The 20,466-nt window shown below is 41.6% G+C and overlaps 1 protein-coding gene across 1 annotated transcript; it reads left to right on the forward strand.

Moving 5' to 3' along the window:
• Nucleotides 1-17,555: 17,555 nt before the first annotated feature.
• sox3 (SRY-box transcription factor 3) lies at nucleotides 17,556-19,945 on the forward strand. Its single transcript, XM_071917090.2, has one exon. The coding sequence runs from the start codon at nucleotides 17,779-17,781 to the stop codon at nucleotides 18,679-18,681; it is 903 nt and encodes a 300-aa protein (XP_071773191.1). The 5' UTR covers nucleotides 17,556-17,778; the 3' UTR covers nucleotides 18,682-19,945.
• The last annotated feature ends 521 nt before the right edge of the window (nucleotides 19,946-20,466 follow it).

The following is a 20,466-nucleotide window of genomic DNA, read 5'->3' on the forward strand; positions in this document are numbered from 1 at the left end:
ATTAGAATTAGCAGGCCTACGCGTCTGTACAATTCCAAGTTAAACAATAATAGGCTTAACCATATTCTCCTGAAATGAAAATGATGTAGCATGCATGCAATGTTGTTGCCAAACTGTAATAATGTTTGATAACGAAAAACCTACATCTTGACCATTTGCAGTCCTTTAAGTTAAAATAGGCTTGACAAACAAAAGTCTTTATAATTTGGCTAAATGTAGAATAAATGACTCGGGTAAAACAGCAGCCTAATTGGGCAATTCAGTTAAATTGGTCTTATTCTTCAGTGGGCAAACGTCGGTTTTATTTTTGCTCGATTCGCCAGGCTCATCTGAATTAGGCTACTTGCAGGTTTATTATCGACCAACATCACTGAATGAAGCATTTCATTTCCTCGGGCAGTGAAGAAGTCTGCGCTCAAGGACACGGAGGATACAAGCAGAGTGCAATCCGTGATCGGTGTCAAGAGGATGGAAATAAAGGATTATTATAGTATTAGAAATATCGAATAATAACCTGACAAATAAGCAAGTTTCAAACTGCTTCTCGAAGTTTGTCTGTGTGACCTGGCAGACCCGGTGTCTAGCCATAGTCTCCCTATTCAGCTCCATCCATCCAGCCTCATCCCATAGTATTCCCTTTAAATTATTTCCCAAGGAGCTTTCCATCAGGCTGTATTGTTCACCGTGCAGCCAACAGGGCTTGCGATTGATTGCCTCAAAGGACTGTTGATAATCAGGTCGATTCCACAGTTTAAGCCAGGTTAATGTTAATAAATATCGCAATAGACCGCTGATACATATAATGAATAGACCAAGATCTATTATGAAAAATCTGTTTATAGTGGGAGTCTTCCTGCAGGGTTAATTTTGGAAGCTCATTAATTCACAATAAAAGTTCAAGCTATATCATGGCGGTGATATGGATATTTGCAGTTTTGGAGAATATTACTTGATGTTGGAGTACAGGCCTAAAGCTTTTTGAAACTTAAAATATAGGCCTAGCTAATCACAAAATTTACACACAATTGTAAAACAAAACCAGTCACAAATGACTTGAAAAATGGACTCTGTCAAATAACACCATGAAGTGATGATCATTTGTCAGACCTCAGTTTCAAAGTTGAGAAGATATAAAGCCTTTTGTAAGAGTTTGATAAGCGCTATGTCAATATAAATAATGCTGATCATATCACAGATTATAGTGAGGCCTATATCATATTCTGATTAATTGTTCAAGACTATTTTTATTGAAAACAGAGTCAATGAAAATGTAATCGTGAACCACAACTATTCCAGTGCTGAAAAGTTAAATGTAGTTGCTTTGTACACAAGTATAGACTATGTAAATGAGAGGACATATTCTTGTTTGAAAAAAAAAAACATTAAGAAACATGCTGTGTACAATTGATTTTGAGATACACCTACGCCTGGGCCTAGAGTGAGGCATTTGTTGAGCCTTGAACATTTTTCTGTGTTTTTCTCTTGTTTGGCAAATTATAAGGCAGAGATGAGGGATTTCAAGGACGCATGGACTCCAATTTAATGGAAGAGGCTGAGAGTGGAGTGGAAGAGTGACATACAGAGGAGAGAAGTTCATTATTCTGCTGAAAAGGAAACCAATGGCTTTCACAGTCACCATGGTAACTGGCCTTTCTTTTGCCGTCAGACCTATGATAAGGTACTTCACAGCATTAAGCACAATTATTGCAAGGTAAAAGGGGAAATATTGCTTTCCAATGCTTATAGATGTTAGATATTGATTGGCACGGCGGTTCATGTAGAACTGTGCTCCAACTGTTTCACCTGCCTGGCTCTCTGCAGCCTTTAGAGAAATGGTGAAATTTGATGTGCCTGGGGGTTATGTTTGTTAGGCCTTTGTGACACTGTTGGCTTCAGTTGATGCTCTTGAGTCTTTACCTCTTCCTAACATGTCATCATTATGTCAGGAAAAGCATGTTACTTGTGAAAGCAAGAAGATGAAGACAAACTCGGGCGTGAAACAGTAAGGCAATGCTGTAAACACCAAATTCTGATTTTCTACTGCAAAAAACAAGGGACAGGTGTTGTAATTATTTTTTTTTATCAATGATATAAGAACTAGGCTATAGCTTGACCGCAAATCCTCCTCTCCCTTTTTATAAAATGCCCCATAACATAAATACTAAACACCTCCTGCTTCCCATCATTAGCATGTTATTCTGTCGCCAAGTGACCCTGCTTGCACTCTCCCACACAATGGTGGGTTGGCCTTGGCAGCAGTGAGGTCAGGGCCAAGCACAAGTCCAGGCCATGGGGGGTGGTTGGTTTGTAGCAGCCTAGTTAGTGGGCGAGAGGACTAAGGATTAGCATAGTGGGGAGGCTGGAGGTGGGTGGGGGCGGGCGGGCGGCTGGGGGGGCTTTGCTTGCAGCGAGCGGCGGGTGGGCGAGGGGGCTCTTGCACTCCTGGCAAATTGTTTTAACCCCTATTACAGCAACTGCATGGCGCTTCTCTTATCTAGGCCGCTGCAGCCACTCATTAATATTCCGTACATATGGCAGTGCTTTCTGTATCATTGTCTATTAATGGGAGGGATAATCGCTCATTCAATTATCAGGCAGTCAGCGAAAGACCAACCCTGCCTGCCCACCCCTGGTTCACACAGCGGCGCAGCCCAAAACAGGGATGCGCCAGCGAGAAGGTGAGAGCGATAGCAGGGATTACACCATATTAGCTACTTTAATAAGACAGGCACCAGGAATAATGTGAACCAAACAGGGATCTGTTGGCGAACACGAAACACGCCTGAACTCTGTAGCAATAAAGAAGAGGGGCAATCGCTTAAAGCTTCTTTCTGTTCAACTTAAAAGTCACAGATGGATCTCTCGCACATCAGTGTCAGGGCCATGATTCATGTTATGGTTTCAGATAGCATTTCATGCTTTTGAATAGTAAAGCAACTGTGACCTGTGGTTAGAAATGGCAGTTGATAGCTGTGTGATAGACTCTGACAGGCTTTGCTGTATGAAGCTTGACCCTGAAGTCTGTGGGCCAAAGGTCTGTGAAGTGATCAAACGCAGCGTTCATCCCTGTTGATCTGTGCTTTGTGGCCCCAGGACCCTGCTCTGTCTGTCTGCCTGCTGTGGAGGCCGTGGCCTGGATATGAGGGGGTTACTGATAATGGAATGACCTTTGGCTGTTGTGACCCAGAGAGACCTTGTTGAGTCAACACACACACACTACACACACACATACACACACACACACAGTTAGAATAAGGTTGTTTAGTTATCCTGTGCACCCAATTTCTTCAGGAGGTGGGCCAGAAGATTGGGAGTGCGGCGCTGCTGCAAGCGGGGGAGTTTTGGGGAGTGTGAAAAAGATAGGAGGTGAAATGTTAACAAAATCTTATAAAATCCGTAGTTTGATAAATTTTCGCATTTTGAATGAACAGAGGCGGCAGTGGCTGTGGAGGGCCTTTGTTGGAGGTCCCATTTTCTCTGGCAGAGCAGCACGCTCACAGGGTCAGCGAAGTTACGAAAGTAATTAAAGCTTGGTGATTCACTGCCTGCTGCAGAGAAAAGAAAGCAAGCTGTCATTCTGATTTAGAAAAATAAATTACAATTTTAATAATGGTGGAGGATGGGGGTGCGAGAACGTCTAGAGCCTTGGTGGGTTGGGGGGAGGTGGAGGTGGGCATGTTGGGTGGGAGGAGGGGTCGAGGGGGTTGCTGGCTGCCTACTTATCAATAGTTGCAATTTTTTGAAACCGCATCGGTAGTACATTGCGAGAGCACAAGTGCCCTTAAAAAAAGAAAACCCTGGAACATTAACATACTGATTTCATGCGCGTGGCAAAGGGCCTGAGCCAATATCAGAGAGGACTCAGCAGTCCTATTGTCTGCTGGGACTCTGGTCCCCTCTGATATGAAAATTCAATTATTTTATAACTAGATCTGGCGCTGCGTTTTGACAGTCGACGGTAGCGCCTTGCCAGCTGCATCAGTGTGGGGGACCAGAGGCTCCTGATAGCGAGAGGGAGGCCTTTCAGACATTGACATGTTTTTGGGGGACAAGATTGCCTAAATGTGTTGCATTTAAGGAATGAAAGTTAATCTAATGCACCGCCATTATCTCACTCAGGTAATTCCAATACCATCCTCAATCTGTGTTTACGCACATGCACGCACCCGCATACTCGCACATGCATTCATTCTTCAGCACTTTGAATCTGATTCCCAGGCTTTCTGCCTCCAAACAGGTAATGTATTTATTTATTTTTCAGAAGTGCATATTCTCAGGGAGCTAGAAACTATATAAAACAGAAGTTGTTTTCTAAGAGACATCAGCAGTTTCTAGGTAGTAATTCTGTAGGAAAATACAGAGGAAAATGCACCCGATATTAAATGGTACTCGGTGTCAAGAATTTTTCAAGAAGAAAGAACAGTTTTCCATTTACTTCTATATTTGTGCATTGTTGTGTGCAAGTGGTATGCAAATAGTTACATACTAAGTTATGTAAATTTCACTTCGTAGTGTAAAGGGAAACACATTTTTTTTGTTTGGAGCAAAGAATTTTATGTCATTTTCTGGTATAATTTGTTGTCATATATATGTATATTATAGTATATATCCAGCATTTGTTTTATGTTAATGTTATATTTACACCAATACAGACACTGTAACATTAATGGTGGTATCCACTTGGACACCTTGGCCTACTTTCTCAGTTTATGGGGCAAATCCTTTAATTACCTCTACGGTTCATTGTGAGTGTTCTGAGGGGGTCTGTTAAGATTAGGGAACAGGAAACAGCCCCCTGGTACGGCCCTCTCACGCAGACCCCACTGCGTTGTGCTTATTAACCCAGCCTGGGAGAAGACGTACCTGCCTCCCCTCATTAGGCTGTGGTGGAGTACACGCTCAGCCAGCAGAAGAATGGAGCATTAATTAGTATTCTCTGCAGGGGGAACTGCCATTAGCACTTAATTAGCAGTAAGAGTACCATTCAGTCAGGCGGCCAGTTAGTGTCCAACACAATATGTTCTGTGTCTTCTCCCCGTGTGTCATGGCAAAACGCTAAGGAAGTACCTTTTGTTTGTGCATGTGTGCGGTTGCGGACGGCTGCGAAGAGTGCCGCTTCCGTATGCTTGCCAGTTTCGTTTTATGTCCTCTTTCTTTTGCCCTGATTTGGACATTCACTTCATATGCAGCTTTTATGTTCTCAGAAGGAACGGTTTGTTGTCCTCATGGTTTGTGTCCGCTGAGCTGAGGGATAAGGCGTTTGTTTTAATACCGAGAATCCATTTTCTCTCCTGAAGGAGATCCATGAAAGCTGGCCTTAAGGCGCTCTGTATGCCCGTGTTCGCCAAGTCAGCATGTCTCTACCCTTATCTCTATGAGATTTAACTCTGTGTGCTGCCCTCTCGCTGCTGTTGACCTCCGTAAGGGCAAACACTGCATTCTCATCTGTTGGCACAGCTCAGCCGGGAGTGGTGAGTGGGTGATTAGGGGGTTGAGGTCAACTCTTCCCATTGGTCACAGGGAAGTTCCTTTGATCTGCTGAGTAGGCATTCTTCTCTCTTTTCTCTGTGTACCTGTCCAGCACCATCACAGCCAAGGAGGACAAGGGAGATTGTTAATCCACAGTCCACTCCTTGGCCCCACTGGTCCTCGCCTTCCCCTCTGCTCCCCCTCCAGCAGCTCACTGCTTTGGAGCTCAGACGGATGGTGACGGTGGTACCTTTCACTTCCCGAAATCTGAGAGGCGGAGAGCTGTCATTTGCCAATTTGGCCTGAATGGGGCGGACGGCGGATTGAATGTCGTTTTCCCACCAGGCTGCGCCATCCAGACCAGCAGGGGAGGGAGGGGGCTACAGGGAGGGGGTGTAATGCTAGAGTAAAATTAGTGCTTTGATGGCAGCTAATAGTGTGTGATGGGTGGCACTGACGTGGATTTCCAGTAAAGACGCCACAGGTTCCCTGCCTCTTTCTCTCTCTGTTTCTCTCTCTCTCTCTCTCTGTTTCTCTCTCTCTCTCTCTCTCTCTCTCTCTCTCTCTCTCTCTCTCTCTCACTGACACACCTATAGGATTATGTGGGCCCAGCCTCCTCTCTCAAAGCTGTAATTTCTCCCTGATCAATGTAATTATACATCTCCAACTCAGCCTGCCCATGTCAATGGACCAGGCTGGTCCTGTTTCCCTGTGCTGAGAAAGCCCCCTTCACACACACACACACACACACACACACACACACACACACACACACACACACACACACACAGATCAGCCTTTGAGCAAGGGAAGACACTGACAGAACAAGACTCACAATGTTCCCTCTCATATTCCGGGGCCAGGTGATACATGAGCGGGCACAGATTTGGTTACACAAGTCCTCTATTTTATATTATATATGTGTGTATGACACTATGGTTGGCATATTGCAACACTGGATAAGTATTGTTCAGCAGCCTAATCAGCAAAAACAATTGCAGGATAGAGAGGTTGTGGAGTGCAGTAGAAGTCACTGGGACTCTACTGTATTATGATACGGTGGTGAATGAGTGGGTGGATTTGTGTTGGGCTGGTTGGAAGGGGTCCCAGGTATGGGAGCCGTTTCCTCCAGGGTTTTTACAACCCACATTAATCACTGAGCCCAGAGCCTCCCCTCCCACCCCGCTCCCGCCAAGGGACACGAGGATGCACGAAACACAACACTGGGACCCGCCTGAGGGCTACCAGGCACGCCGCGCATGCACACACACACACACACACACACACACGCGCGCTCTACATTAGACTTTTTGATGGCTTCTAAGGCACGAGCGGCACTCTTATGCTCTGACAGATGGAGGGTTAAAGGCTTCTTAAATATCCATATCAATCTGCACAGTTGTCACCATGACAATGACGGAAACAGAACACCATTAACTGTCAGGATGCGTCAGGCGGTATCATCATCATCTGTGCAACATCAGAGAAATAGATGGCTCTTCGCGAGACATTCCTATGGACATTAGCCAAGCCAAGCCTCTGCAGACAAAGCAAATGATATTTGAGACTTTATGATCGGTTGTAATGGCAAAACGTTTAATTACTATACTTACATGTTGTGCTTGTAATATATGTGCGCTCAGGATTTTATATATTACATAACTCTAATAGAGTTTTAAGCGGGGTTGCAGTGGCTGCCGTGGGTAGGAGTTTGGTTCAAAAGTCAGAAATACAATATCCTGTTTTAAAATGGATCTGATTGCATTGATTTCATTGTTCTGTTTTCCTTGGTAATGCAGATATGCTTGTGACCGTGCAAGGTGATTGTCCTCTTCCTGCCACACAGAAGGCATTGTATTCTGTTCTCCCGGGATGGGAGATGTTTTGTTTTTTGAGCTCTTTCACACCAGCTCTCCCTTTTACACAACGGCCCTCTCTCCTCTCGCCCGGCATGGCAACCCTTTCAAACGGGAAGCTCCAGGTCAGTTTCCCTTGCCAAGTTTTGCGGCCTGCCATGTTGTCTATTCTGCTCAGCTATTTAAAAAATGTTGAATATCAACAATGGCTTTCACTGGTGCATTGTCAACTTTTGTATGAAGCAATCTTGGCTGAATGAGATGGGTCCCAGAGCAGGGAGAGCTCAGCTGCAGTGTGCACTACCACACCGGTGCCTGCCCGGCTCTCTCTCCCTCTCTTTATATTTCTCCGCTGCACTGGGAGCTGCCATGGTGGTGGTACTCCTCTCTGAATGGCCGTAGCTGGAGTCTGGGCTAGGCTCTGGGCTGTGGATGTCATTGCTTTGTTCCAGTCCTTTCTGCTATACCTCCTCATGGTCCTTCTCCTGGGCCTGGTGACAGCCAGCAGCTGAAGGTGTGTCTGTGTGACTGTCAGAGGGATCGGGAAGCAGCAGCCTCGGGGCCAGTCAGAGCTGGGTGAGTGTCCTCAATTTTCTGGCCAGAGCAGGAGCAGGTTAGCAGTAGAGGGAGAGAGAGAGAGAGAGGAAGAGAGAGGGAGAGAGAGGGAGAGAGAGGGGTGGGGGGTGTTTAGGGAGATGGTGCAAGGAGCTTTGTGCTCTATGAGTTCTGCATATGCGTTCTATTCACTTCAGCACAGCATAAAAATTCTGAGAGATGTGAATGGCACTTTATATTTCACAATTTGTTTAAGTATCAGTTCTACATATATTTGTGAAAACATTGTCTGGTTTATCCTGTTGTAATTTGGTGTCTATTTCTACAGACACCTGGCACTTGTTGGTCTAGATGTCATTCTACTCTTATATAATGGAATTAAAACTAATGAGGCAGAACAGAGTAATGGAAGTTTCTGGATGATAATTAAATGTAAAATAGAAAAATGACAGTGTTGCTGTCCCGTCAAATTAAAAGCACATGCACATAAAAATAAGCATAAAACATAGCACTCTGAAAATCAGAACGCACGATACATTTTTTTTATTTATACAAATCATACAGTCTACACCAATTTTGACACAACACATTGACAATGTAGAAATTCCCTACAGTGTGAAGCATTTTCCCTCTTCTATATGTACATTGGATGCATCAGTGGGTTTATGCTGAGCACCGTGTGTTTGCACAAGCACATACATCTATGTTTGTGTAAGTGAGCGAGAGAGGGATTGAAAGAGAAAGATGAAAGCAAGAATGAGAGCTTGCTTCCAGATAGTAGTAGCTTAGGCTCTTTGTCCTGCTGTCAGGGAGGAGAGGAGCGAGGCTGGGAGAAATCGCTCCAATGCAGCGGCAACATCTTGTATGTTTCATTGACACATCAGTCTATGGGGCAATGAGCTGTCCCCTCTGCACTCCTCTCGCTTCTGGTGTGTGTGTCTATGTGTGTGTATGTGTGTGTGTGTACAAATAGGTGGCACCCCAAGACAGTCCTTTATTTGCTGTGTTAGTGAAAAGCACCATCTAGTCACCCAGTTCATACAAGCTACAACGTAAACCATTATTAGTGTACCACCACGGATTGGACAGTGCCGGTTCACTCAGAATAGGCTGTAGTGCTTACTTTAGCAGTTATATTGAGAATCTAATAACTTCAGAAAAAATACAAATGAACTTTCTTCGGTCTATGTACACTAACACATCCCCCTCACACCCCCCCCAGTCCCCCAGCACAGATAGAAACAAGAGAGCTGTAAGACTCATAAATCAACACTTTCTGGAGCTGCTTCACTGACTGTGAATTCGAGACTGACTTTGTGGACACTGTGAGTCAATTTCTAAGGATATGGGTACAATTTCTGTTTCCAAACTATATAAAAGTTAACTCATTTGGAAATGAAAACTTCATCACTTTGTGAGTCCGCAAAGTCAGCCACCTATGCATTGACCAGGTCAGCTCCAGCATGTCAGTTGATGACATCTCAGAAAATTGGATTTGTGGCTTTTCACAAATATTGATTCATCCCTTTATTTGTTGGCACTGATTATCTAAAATAATTGCATGATGAAAACATTTAAAATCATAACTCTGAATTTTCATTAATGATTCTTTATGTAAAACTGGCCTCTAAAATGTTGCCTTTTTTACATGCTTTCATAATTTAAGTGTCATTTTGTCACATATTCCACACATATTCAGTGGTAATGGCAGTCTCAAGAAGAATCTCACTTCCTTGAGGGTAATTACAGACCTTGTCAAACTTTTTTCAAATAATTACCTGAAGTTACCTAAATGTTCCAAACCTCTGTGCATTGTTTGTTCATTAGTAAGGGCATATAGACTATTACTCAGTGTGCTCCCAGTACACAGAGCTGACATCGTACCTGGGTTAGAGGACCTGTGCTGTCCTCTGCCTCACCTCTCGGAGTGAGCTCAACCCTTTAACCCCAGGCAAGGTGACCAAACTCATCTCAGGCCAGCCTATCCATTATCTTGTCAACACAGCCAGCTTCCCACCTTAGTTTGCTCTGCTCCCAGAACACTGGCTGTAATGAAACAAGCAGTAATCGCCACACTCATCTCTTCATGCTCAAGGTAATTAATATATTTAGAGGGCGATGGCTAACTCTTAATTAAATTATGCCTCTTTTAATGAGACCTTGACTGGGACTAAATTTATGACCACTATCTCCTTTATCAAGTGCTTGGCACGCAACAAAGATTTGTCATTTTCTCCCAAATCACAGCTAGATTACGCATAATGGTACGCATGATTAATATATCAATTTATACTTGTTTGTTTCTTTATTTAAGATTTAATAAATTACCTTTTATAATTACCCAATCCGGTATTGGGTCCCTAAAAGCCCCAATTTCTGCAATTAATGCACAACCTATTCCTATTACATATTCATTTTGGAGGAGAATACAGATAACAACTTGGTGGCATTAATCATATTACAAAATTGGATGTATTTAATTAATTAAAGTTACACTGCAAATTAATTGCGCATTCTCACAATATTATCTTAAACTAATGAAGGCTTGACAAAGAGACTGTTTCATTTTTTAAAAGGGGCTAGATTAGTGGGATCTCAATTATGGCTAAAACAAAAGAGTGCTGCTTGCTAGGGCACAGCGCAAAGCAAAAAGTGACGATTCAGCACTTTCTTCCAAACAAAAAACGGAGAAAGTTTCCATTGTTTTTGGAAAACTGTAGAACATGGCAATGATTCAAAAGATACATGGAAAATAATGAGTACTGTAATTAGCCAGGCAGGCAATAACAGTATTTAAAATGATCATCATATAGAGGTGGCTGATAATGTCATTTACAGGCGACAGTTTCCAAACAGCAGGCATCTGCTTCCTGACAGACTACCATAACTTTAATGCTGGAGCAAAAGGCTTCTGTAGGCCTAATTTAATGTGCTTTCTCTTTTGTTGAACATATACAGCATTTGGTATTATTATACACATTGCATATCATAATGATCTTACTGAAAACTATTGTATAGCAGGCACAAACCCTTGAAAGCAGCATACGAGATGTAATGTGATGTGTCTCTATGGGTGCAATGCAGATTGCACAGATTAGAGGTTCTGGTGTGAGGAGAGCTTCAGTTGAGGAAGTTTAGGCAGCAGACTTTGTTCCTGTGCAAACACACAAGTGATCATGTTACACCCTCATTCTAAGACAGTGGATGGCTTAATCCAGCCTAACCCAGTGGCTCAGAAGCAAAACCATATTTATTGAAATTTTCTGCTTAATTAAAACTGAATTGAAATTAGCTTTCAATGGATACGAGCTTATAATTCAGAGTAATTTAGTATTTTATTTTTCATTTAACGCGTCATATACCAAATGTGTTAATATAAATGTTTCTCCTAATCTGCCAACGTAAAGAGTAATTGTCTAAGAAATGAGTTCAAGGAGCTAATAATCATTGTATATTCATTTAAAAATGCTTCCACCAATGTCCTTTGCTGTGATATAATTTTCATTAGCTTTTAGCTTCATTGGTCAATAACTACAGCGAAAAATGCATGTGTCAATTATGGGACCGCCAAGGGTCAGTGAGTATATGAATTTTTAACTGCATACTGCTGCACTTGATTATGTTGAGTGGTCTTGTAACAGTTATTAATCCCGTGTGTGTGCGTGCACAACTGAGCAATTGTGCATGCACTTATGTGTTAAGTATACTCGAGAAAATGTGTTTCCAATATGCATCCAGAAGTGATAACCAGTGATAACCACAGAGGGTTAGGTGGTGAAGCGCAAACTATTCCTTTGGCTAAGTGAGACGGAGCAGAGAGTGTTGGGTGGTCACGCCTTGTCTGCTCATGACAGTGGCGGGTTAAAGAGATTACACCCGGGTCTGTGTCAGCAGCCTTGGCCTGGCCCTGCTCACACAGGAACATAATGAGGAAGGACATGCTTGGCCTGCTGGGGGAAAAAAAAAAAAGAGGCTGAAGTTTGAAGCATTCCTCACAGACAGCTACAGGAGGCAAATAGCTTTTTGCATGTTGTTTTACAACCAGAGCTGAAGTGAGATGGTTACATTCCACAGGGATGAACAAGGTGGCCGCTGAGTGCGGACATATCACTTCTGGGCTGCATCCCCCCACCACAATGAAAACACAAATTACTCTGCTACAGTGGAGGCAAGAATGCAGCGTTCTCCATTAGCCCTGAGTCCTCCTGACAGACATGTAATACTCCACTAAAGCTCTCCTGGAAAATTAAGCGTCTGTCCTCTGAGTGTGTGTTTTGGTTCTTTTGAAGGTTTGAGTGACAGTCCCTTCACCTAATGACTGAACTGAGCAGCTTCCAGCGCCTTGGATGGGCCCATAGGAACAGATGATCTTCACTGTCGCATCCCAACACATGGTGAGTTGAATAATCTGCCTGCTACCTCCATTCCTCATTCTCTCTCATGATTAGTGTGGACAAGGCTGAGGCTGCAGAAAAGAAACAATCTAGGAAAAGTAAGTGTTGATACAGAGCAACGCACTTGAGAAAATCACATTCCTCTTGAGGATCAGTGCCTTGCCTGCATGCACACATAAAGTATTGGGTCATTCAGAGCCAGCACTCTTTCTCACCCACTCTCATTTCGGTCAGGAGGCAGTGAACACATGCATGAGGCCATCAGATAGTCAAAACATCATCTTAAAAGAACCTACCTCTTGATTTCAAGGTTTTTGGACACTCTTCATTTGGAACAAGTTATGAATATTTTCAGTAAAACATGTAAATGTTGAATTTTTCAACATGGTAAAAAAGTGAACCTCATAACATGAAAAAAAAAAAAAGTTTTGTCATGTCTTTCTTATTTACATTAATTTGCCATAATTCATGAGTTTGCCATAACTCATGAGAAGTTACAGTTTTCAGTGGGACAAGACTTTGTCAACTTTGTGCAACATCAAAGAGTGACCAATGTTTATGTTTGAGTCATATAGTTATTATTTATGCAAAGAGTAGGCTATATAACAAAAAAATACCATTTACAAATTAATTAATAAACTAATGAATTATTAATTATCTACAAAAACTCACACACTGTTTTGACAGCTTGTGCTCATCTAGGTACAACCTATTTTCCTGTTAAGATGCTATTTATATGCAATTTAAATTAAGTTTCATTTATGGTACCTGTTGCCATAGTCTGGTTTATGGTTTAAATATGGACAGGGTAAATTTTCCAAAGCAGCATCCAACCACAAATCTTCACATAGGAAAATAATATGTTTATTTTACAGCAGCCTCACTATATACTTTTAAGAATTGAAGGAATGTTTTAATGAACCGTTTTAGAAGATTCTATTTGTAAAAATGTGTCTATCAGAAGTGCAATAAAACATGTTATCACTACAGGCAGTAGGCCTAAAATGTCTCTGGCTGCTGATAGAGTAAAACGATTCCTCAGGCAGTAATGACTCTGCATTACACACAGACATTAAACACATTAACCTATTTTTGTTAAGTATTTTTTGGTCAACGACAACGCTTTTGGTTCAAATAAGTCAAATTAACATCAGGAATACTACTTTGGGAAATACAGAGGTGGTAATAGCACTACTTCTATTGCTTTAAATGACCCGTGAATATTATTTTACCTGTGTTGAACTGGGGGGAGGACGCAACCATTCACGCCGACACAATAGGAACAGCAGACCGTGCGTAAATTGCATCTTCATTTGCATTCCTGGTCCAAAAATCATGCAAATCTTAATGAGACAGTCTCTATTGTGGCTGTAATTGAAAACCCATTCTTTGTTAATTACTGTTTCTCAAAGGCCTTGTCCGCAGTCACTGAGCTGAAACAAAAAAGTTATTGATTCTGGAGGTCGTGGGGTTTAAATGGACATCTAAAGTAATGTTTTATAGTTGGTTTGAGATACCAGTTTCCTTGCCAAAGTTTATGCCTGTCCTATGTGGGATACCCTATATAAAAAAAAAAACAGCAGACCTATAAATGTAGGTTAAACTTGCAAACACATAGAATCAGCAAACGGCATGAATTCACAAATTAGTAAATTATTGAGAACAGAAACGCAGCCACATGCAGCGTCTATGTCTTTTAATACAACTCTGTAATGGGATATTAACGGCAATATAAAGTTTTCCATGCGTCTTGCAGCTCATCGTTAACACTGTCCGTCATGAATTCATATTCTCTGACCAAAGCTCCATTCACGAGCCGTGCATGCGGACATTGTGCAGATTAACTGCATTGCTTTCAAAGGTGGGATTAATGCAGTTTTGTGTCAATTAGTCAAATTGAATGGATTTTAATTCCCCAAAGCTCTTGGCAAATATTGCTGCCACTTTTTATTTAGGATAACAGCCCAGGCCCATGCTGCATGCTGCCATCAGGCCTATTCTGCTCTGTTGAGTTATTTATTTGCTTCTTTTAAAATTTAGCTATCAGGTTTAATACTGAATGTTAACGGAATGTTGTCAGATTTAAGTCAAGTATTTGCTTTTAAATAATCCGATTTTATTATGTTTTTCAATTCTGACATTTTTTTTTCAAAGATATAATCTACTGTCTGTATCGTATATAAATCTATAGATAATGGGAGTTAGGCTAGATTAAATCACAGTTGATTTTGTTGTGGAATTCGATTGTGTGAGAAGAATTTGTTTTCATTCATACACGCAGCCCGTTTCATTTTTGGGAGAAAAAGATTATCTAGCCCAAATAGATGGGCTGATTACATCCAGGTTATATCCCCCTATAGGAGATCCACACATTTCCCACATTCAACAGTGTGATTGTGCAGCCGCGCGCCCTGAGAGCCCCTTGGGCTATGCAGCTTGCTGAGGCTGAAGCAGCAGGCTTTGCTGGTGGTCCTCCGTTCCTTAATTAGGAAATTAGCTGCACAGAGGCCCTCATTACCAAACCCCGGGTTACTCCTAGTTTTTTTTTCTTTTCCCGCTACTGGTCAATTTCCATAAGAAGATTACAAGCGGATCAGTTTTTAGATCTACCCAGATAAACAAATAACTGGTCTCTGAGAATTAGATGACTACTAATTGGACGTTAGTTTTGTGGCCCTTGCTCTGTTTATAACGCCCCATTGAACACGAAAATGAAATTCATGAAGTGATGTCTCTTTTCAGCTGATTAACTAGAACTATACGGCTGAGAGACCTGTTTTCCTCTCTTAAAGATATGAGTGAAAATGATGGCTTCATTCAGCTATTTGTTATATATGCAGTCACATTAGCTAAGCATATGTGATTTAAAGTCTTACATAAAGGATAACAAACATTATTATTATTATTAACTCCTTTTTTATTTAGGCCTATTTTTTATTTGTTGTGTTTTAGCCATAAGCCCATGCTGAGCAGATAACTAGACCTTTAATGATAATAGAATTTATAGCCTAATAATCTTCCATTTTAAACAAATTTCATTGCAGCCTATAGCCTACAAAATTTAAATTGCCCGACGATTTTTTTTTATCTTTATTTTCAAAACAAAGCATCCCAACCCGTCTATATCGCCTCCGTTCCTGGGAACAAAGTGGAGCAATGACTAATGACTGACAAGATATTATTAGGCCCATGTGATAAATTATAGTATCTCATGAACAATCAGCTCAGAGGGAACACTGATCCTGAATGCACCAGTGATGCCATTTTATTTTTTAGATCTGATTTCTGGATTTGTATTTATTTATATCATTATTTTTGCCTGATCTTTGCTCTCCACAATAATAATAAATGATAAATGTAAACATAATTGACGCCCATGATACGCCTATAAGCTATAAGCCTGTGAAACTCCTGGTCCTTCAGGTGGACGCGCCGCTCTGTGCCTACAGTCAGTTTGACGCTGTAAAGCTGGGTGAGGTGAAAATCCTCTCAAATGCACATGATAAAATAGTCCCAAGAGAGCTACTTTAAATACTGAGTATTGCTGGAGGTGTTAATTGACGTTTTCGATGGGCGATGCCCTTGTAATCATTAGCAGGTGTGAAGTTTGCCCTGTGGAGAAATCGGTTTCAGCTGCGAAGCAGCGTGTCGGGTCGTTTGTAAAGAGACACATGCAAATGAAGGCCACTCGACGGTAATCATTTTAATAACCATTAGCACTGCAGAGGGAAAACAAGTCAGCAGACAGGAGCTGTCGATTTTAGCGATGAGCTATTACTGACACGACCGGCCTATTTGTTTGCCGGTGCCTCAAAACAAACTTTTTTTCAGGGACTGGTTAAGAGATGGCCCGTCCCTCCACAAGAGGTCGTTGATGTATTAAGTTTTTGCAGCGGGTACCCTACACTGCAAAAAACACCCACATTAGTTAACGCGTCATTTAATCTAGAACTGAGTATTGAAGGCTTATTTCTCTTAAAACAAGTGAACACACAAGACAATCGGATGAGGTAATTTCACTTGTTTCAAACACAAATAAACTTGTTTCAGGAGTTTCTTTGAATCAAGTGTCATTTTCTTTATACCAGTGCAGTGATCTGCTTTATTCTGTCCTGTTTCAAGATATTGACACTTTAGTGATATTGACAATTTAGTCAAATTGCATTGGAGACAAGCGGAATTATCTCACCGCATCGGCAGTTTTTTTCCTACTTATTTTAAGAAAAATATATATTTTAAGACTGAAAATGAGACCAAATGACTTGTTGAGATGGACTTGTTTTTTTTGCAGTGTACAGCGCCAAGGCAGACTGCAACACTCTTGAGACAAAGTTCTCTGGATGGGGTTTAAATCCGTGGAAATATTGTAAGGCCACATTAAAAAGAAAATAAATTAATAAAAAATAATTTAAATGTGTAGCCTACTATCGGACTGTTGTACCATAACAGAGGTGTTACAAGTCCAGGGTACGTAAACTGTATTCCAGAATTTAGACTGATTTTTACTGCATGGTGGCTCCAGTTATCAAATGTTTTGTTAAATTCATGTGATCGACAAAAATATCACAGACAAAAAATGTTAACCGTATTTAATGATGGAAGGAAAAATATCTCAGCTAAAGAAGTGCCATTTTTTCCGATATGATATTCCACTTTTTGGTCACAATATTTGCACCCAATATTAGAGGGTTTTGGCCTGTTGGGACCCGCCTCTGTAATTAAGTTATTGACACACATCTCTTAAGAATTGAAGTCTGCAGCACGCCCAGTAGCCTACAGTTAATTTTCTATATGCTGCATTATTTTACACAATTTATAAGTAGGCTATAGTTAACTTCGTTTTATGCATGATTTGGCTCTGTCAGTTCTAAGATTGTTCTATCTATCTAAACACGTCCCTTTAACATAATGTCCTGATTTGGTGTGTTTATTAAAAAAAAAAAAAAATGCGGTTACAGCTGTTGCCGCAGGTTAATCGCGAAAATGATTATTTGGTTTCAGTTTTCGTTTACTGCTCTGAATGAAGCCCACTACATCTGCTCCATTCTAAGACTATAGGCTGTAAATCTATCATGTTTTATTTTCTTACGGTCAGGTTGTAGAACTGTGCGTTTTAAAACTTTACCCCTCTTTCCTTCTACAACTCTAACCAAAACAGAGCGCTGTCCAGCTCAATTGGTTAGACGGTGGATGTGGGAGCTGCGCAGCGATTGGTCGGCGGCTCCTCATTGTAATGCTGTCACTCAAATCACATGGTCTGGCCGCTATTAACAGATGAGCCTGGCGAACAAGTTTGCAGACTTCTGTTTCAGAGCCGTGGGGGACAGAGCAGCGCGCAGCGGACAGAAACCAGAAGCACCTGCAGACGCATTTGCCTCTTTGGGCAGAACTTTTTTTCCCATCTTCTTATGAGACTGGTCAGTATCTCTACCTCTTTGACTTTTTCGGCGGTGTTGATTGTGAACTTTTTTACGTGCCTGTGAGTGAACACTAAAGTCGCCTGAATGTATAACATGATGGAAACCGAGATAAAGACCCCGCTCCCGCAGTCCAACTCGGGCTCGGCGCAGGGCGCAAAGAACAACAGTGCCAGCGACCAGGACCGGGTGAAGCGGCCAATGAACGCCTTCATGGTCTGGTCCCGGGGACAGCGGAGGAAGATGGCACAAGAAAATCCCAAAATGCACAACTCGGAAATCAGCAAGCGGCTCGGGGCTGACTGGAAACTTCTGACCGACGCTGAAAAGAGGCCATTCATCGACGAGGCCAAGCGCCTACGCGCTATGCACATGAAGGAGCATCCGGATTATAAATACCGTCCCCGCAGGAAGACCAAGACCTTGCTCAAGAAAGACAAGTATTCTTTGCCCGGGGGACTGTTGGCGCCAGGTGCCAATGCTGTCAACAACGCTGTCTCGGTAGGGCAGCGAATGGACAGTTACGCTCACATGAACGGGTGGACAAACAGTGCTTACTCCCTCATGCAGGACCAGTTGGCCTACCCTCAGCATCACAGCATGAACAGCCCCCAGATCCAGCAGATGCACCGATATGAGATGGCGGGGCTCCAGTACCCGATGATGTCCTCAGCGCAGACCTACATGAACGCAGCGTCCACGTACAGCATGTCTCCAGCCTACACGCAGCAGACCACCAGCGCCATGGGTCTGAGCTCCATGGCATCCGTGTGCAAGACCGAGCCGAGCTCACCGCCGCCGGCGATCACGTCCCACTCTCAGAGGGCGTGTTTGGGGGACCTGAGGGATATGATAAGCATGTACCTGCCTCCCGGCGGGGACAGCGCAGAGCATTCCTCCCTGCAGAGCAGCCGGTTACACAGCGTCCATCCGCACTATCAGACCGCAGGGACTGGCGTCAATGGGACGCTACCCCTAACCCATATCTGAAAGCAGAAGAAAATAAAAGACTTCAAACTTAAAAGTACTTCGGATACTTGAACATTTTGGTTGCTAAAGAAACGACGTTCGGTAGTTTTGTTTAAAAACAATTTTATCTCAATATCTCCTGAGTTGTCCATTTTAAAAGCATTTTAAGACTACATATCATGGACCGAAACTGAACGTTGAGCCCATCAGAGTAAATTGCATTGCAAAGAGGCTTTTTATCACAAGTATAAGCAATCAACTTCTGTAGAAGAATTGGACTTCTATATTTTAAATAATGCCATATTTTCTCTCTATGAAAAGGCATGTGGCCTCATGAAGAGGCTGTTGTATTTCAGAAAAGCTGGATGGAGAGTTGGTTCATAAATGTTTACACTTAATTTGTAGAATGTCAGTTGTCTCGGCTGTGTCCAAATTTTGTAGTCTTTTTTTTTTCCCTCATGACCTATAGGTTTTAATGAAATGTTAAGACTGTGCGGGTCGCAAGCGCAAGTTTTATTTATAGTAAGATGTTTTTTTTAGCTTGTGAACCCTCTGTTTTGTCACGTGAAAATGTACCATTTTGTTTTGTGAAATTTTTGTTCTGTGATGGTTTTGACAGTGTCACGTTTACTCATATCATGAACGAAAAGGTTTATTTAAACTGACGTTTCTACTTATTTTAAGACCATCCTCTATTCTTAAATGCTGAATAAATTTGTACGAAACATGATTTGTGACTCTTTTCTTTGTGTGTAATATGAGACTTGGAAATTGGACTTGTCTATAGGGGAACGTTTAGTGAGCTTGATGGGTAAAATCTGTCAAGTATAGGAGATGCCTCCCAAGAATGAACTGAGCGTAAAATTGAAAAGCAAAGTGATTATCTTAGGCGATGTGTCAAACGAACTGTGAAGAAGGAGATCTTAAACACACTGAATGAATGCCTGCTCCTGACTAACAACATTTTACAAACAAAAATATTGTGGAATTGACCAAACTGATGTAATTGACGTCACAACGAAGTTTGTTCACAACAGTTTCATTCTTAAATTTCCAAGTATTGCAATATTTCCAATTTGATAACATTACGGATTTTAAGCTTCTTGAGAGGGACAGGCCCTAAGAACTGGGCCCGCTTATTCCTCCAGAAGCCTTTCACAATAATATTGATTACAGTATAGTGACAAATTATAATTTCCCCTCCTGCACGGCTGTTATTGACTCATGACTTAAAAACACAACATTCTAATATTGTTTTATTTAAAATAAATATAAATATACTAAATTCTTTGGTTAGGCTTGTGGAATTTCATTTGTGGTTTTGTTTTACTATGGTAGGCCTGATTTTGCTGGAGCACAATATTTTTTACAGGTTTCTCATTAATTTTGGAATTTAATGTTCCTAGATAAATGTAGTCTACAGCTTTCTTCAGTGTGGTTTCTGAATTTGATATTTAAGTATTTGCTGGATAGGAAAGCTGTATTTTGTTTTTTGCCTTATCTAATCATTAATATTTCTAGCTCCTTTTCACACAGTTAAGTTCAACCAGTTCATTCTGAACTTAATTCAATATTTACTTTAGTTGAAGATAGACTATATCAACATTTTATTTGGGTCCACTGGCTGTCATCAACACAGGTGCCACAATCAATATGAATGCATTGTTCACATTTCATGATTTTATTTTAAGTATTTGCACAGGTATTATATCTTATTTTTTTGAGTCTCTAAAATAAAGAGCATCACCACCACATCACTTCCCATTCATGGTGGTGTAAAGTTCCACATGGGTTACACAAATATTA

The sequence above is a fragment of the Centroberyx gerrardi genome, chromosome 16, assembly GCF_048128805.1.
Source record: "Centroberyx gerrardi isolate f3 chromosome 16, fCenGer3.hap1.cur.20231027, whole genome shotgun sequence".
NCBI lineage: Eukaryota > Metazoa > Chordata > Actinopteri > Beryciformes > Berycidae > Centroberyx > Centroberyx gerrardi.

Excerpts from the sequence above, each read along its gene's own strand:
- sox3 (XM_071917090.2), top strand. The coding sequence starts at position 17,779 with ATGTATAACATGATGGAAACCGAGATAAAGACCCCGCTCCCGCAGTCC.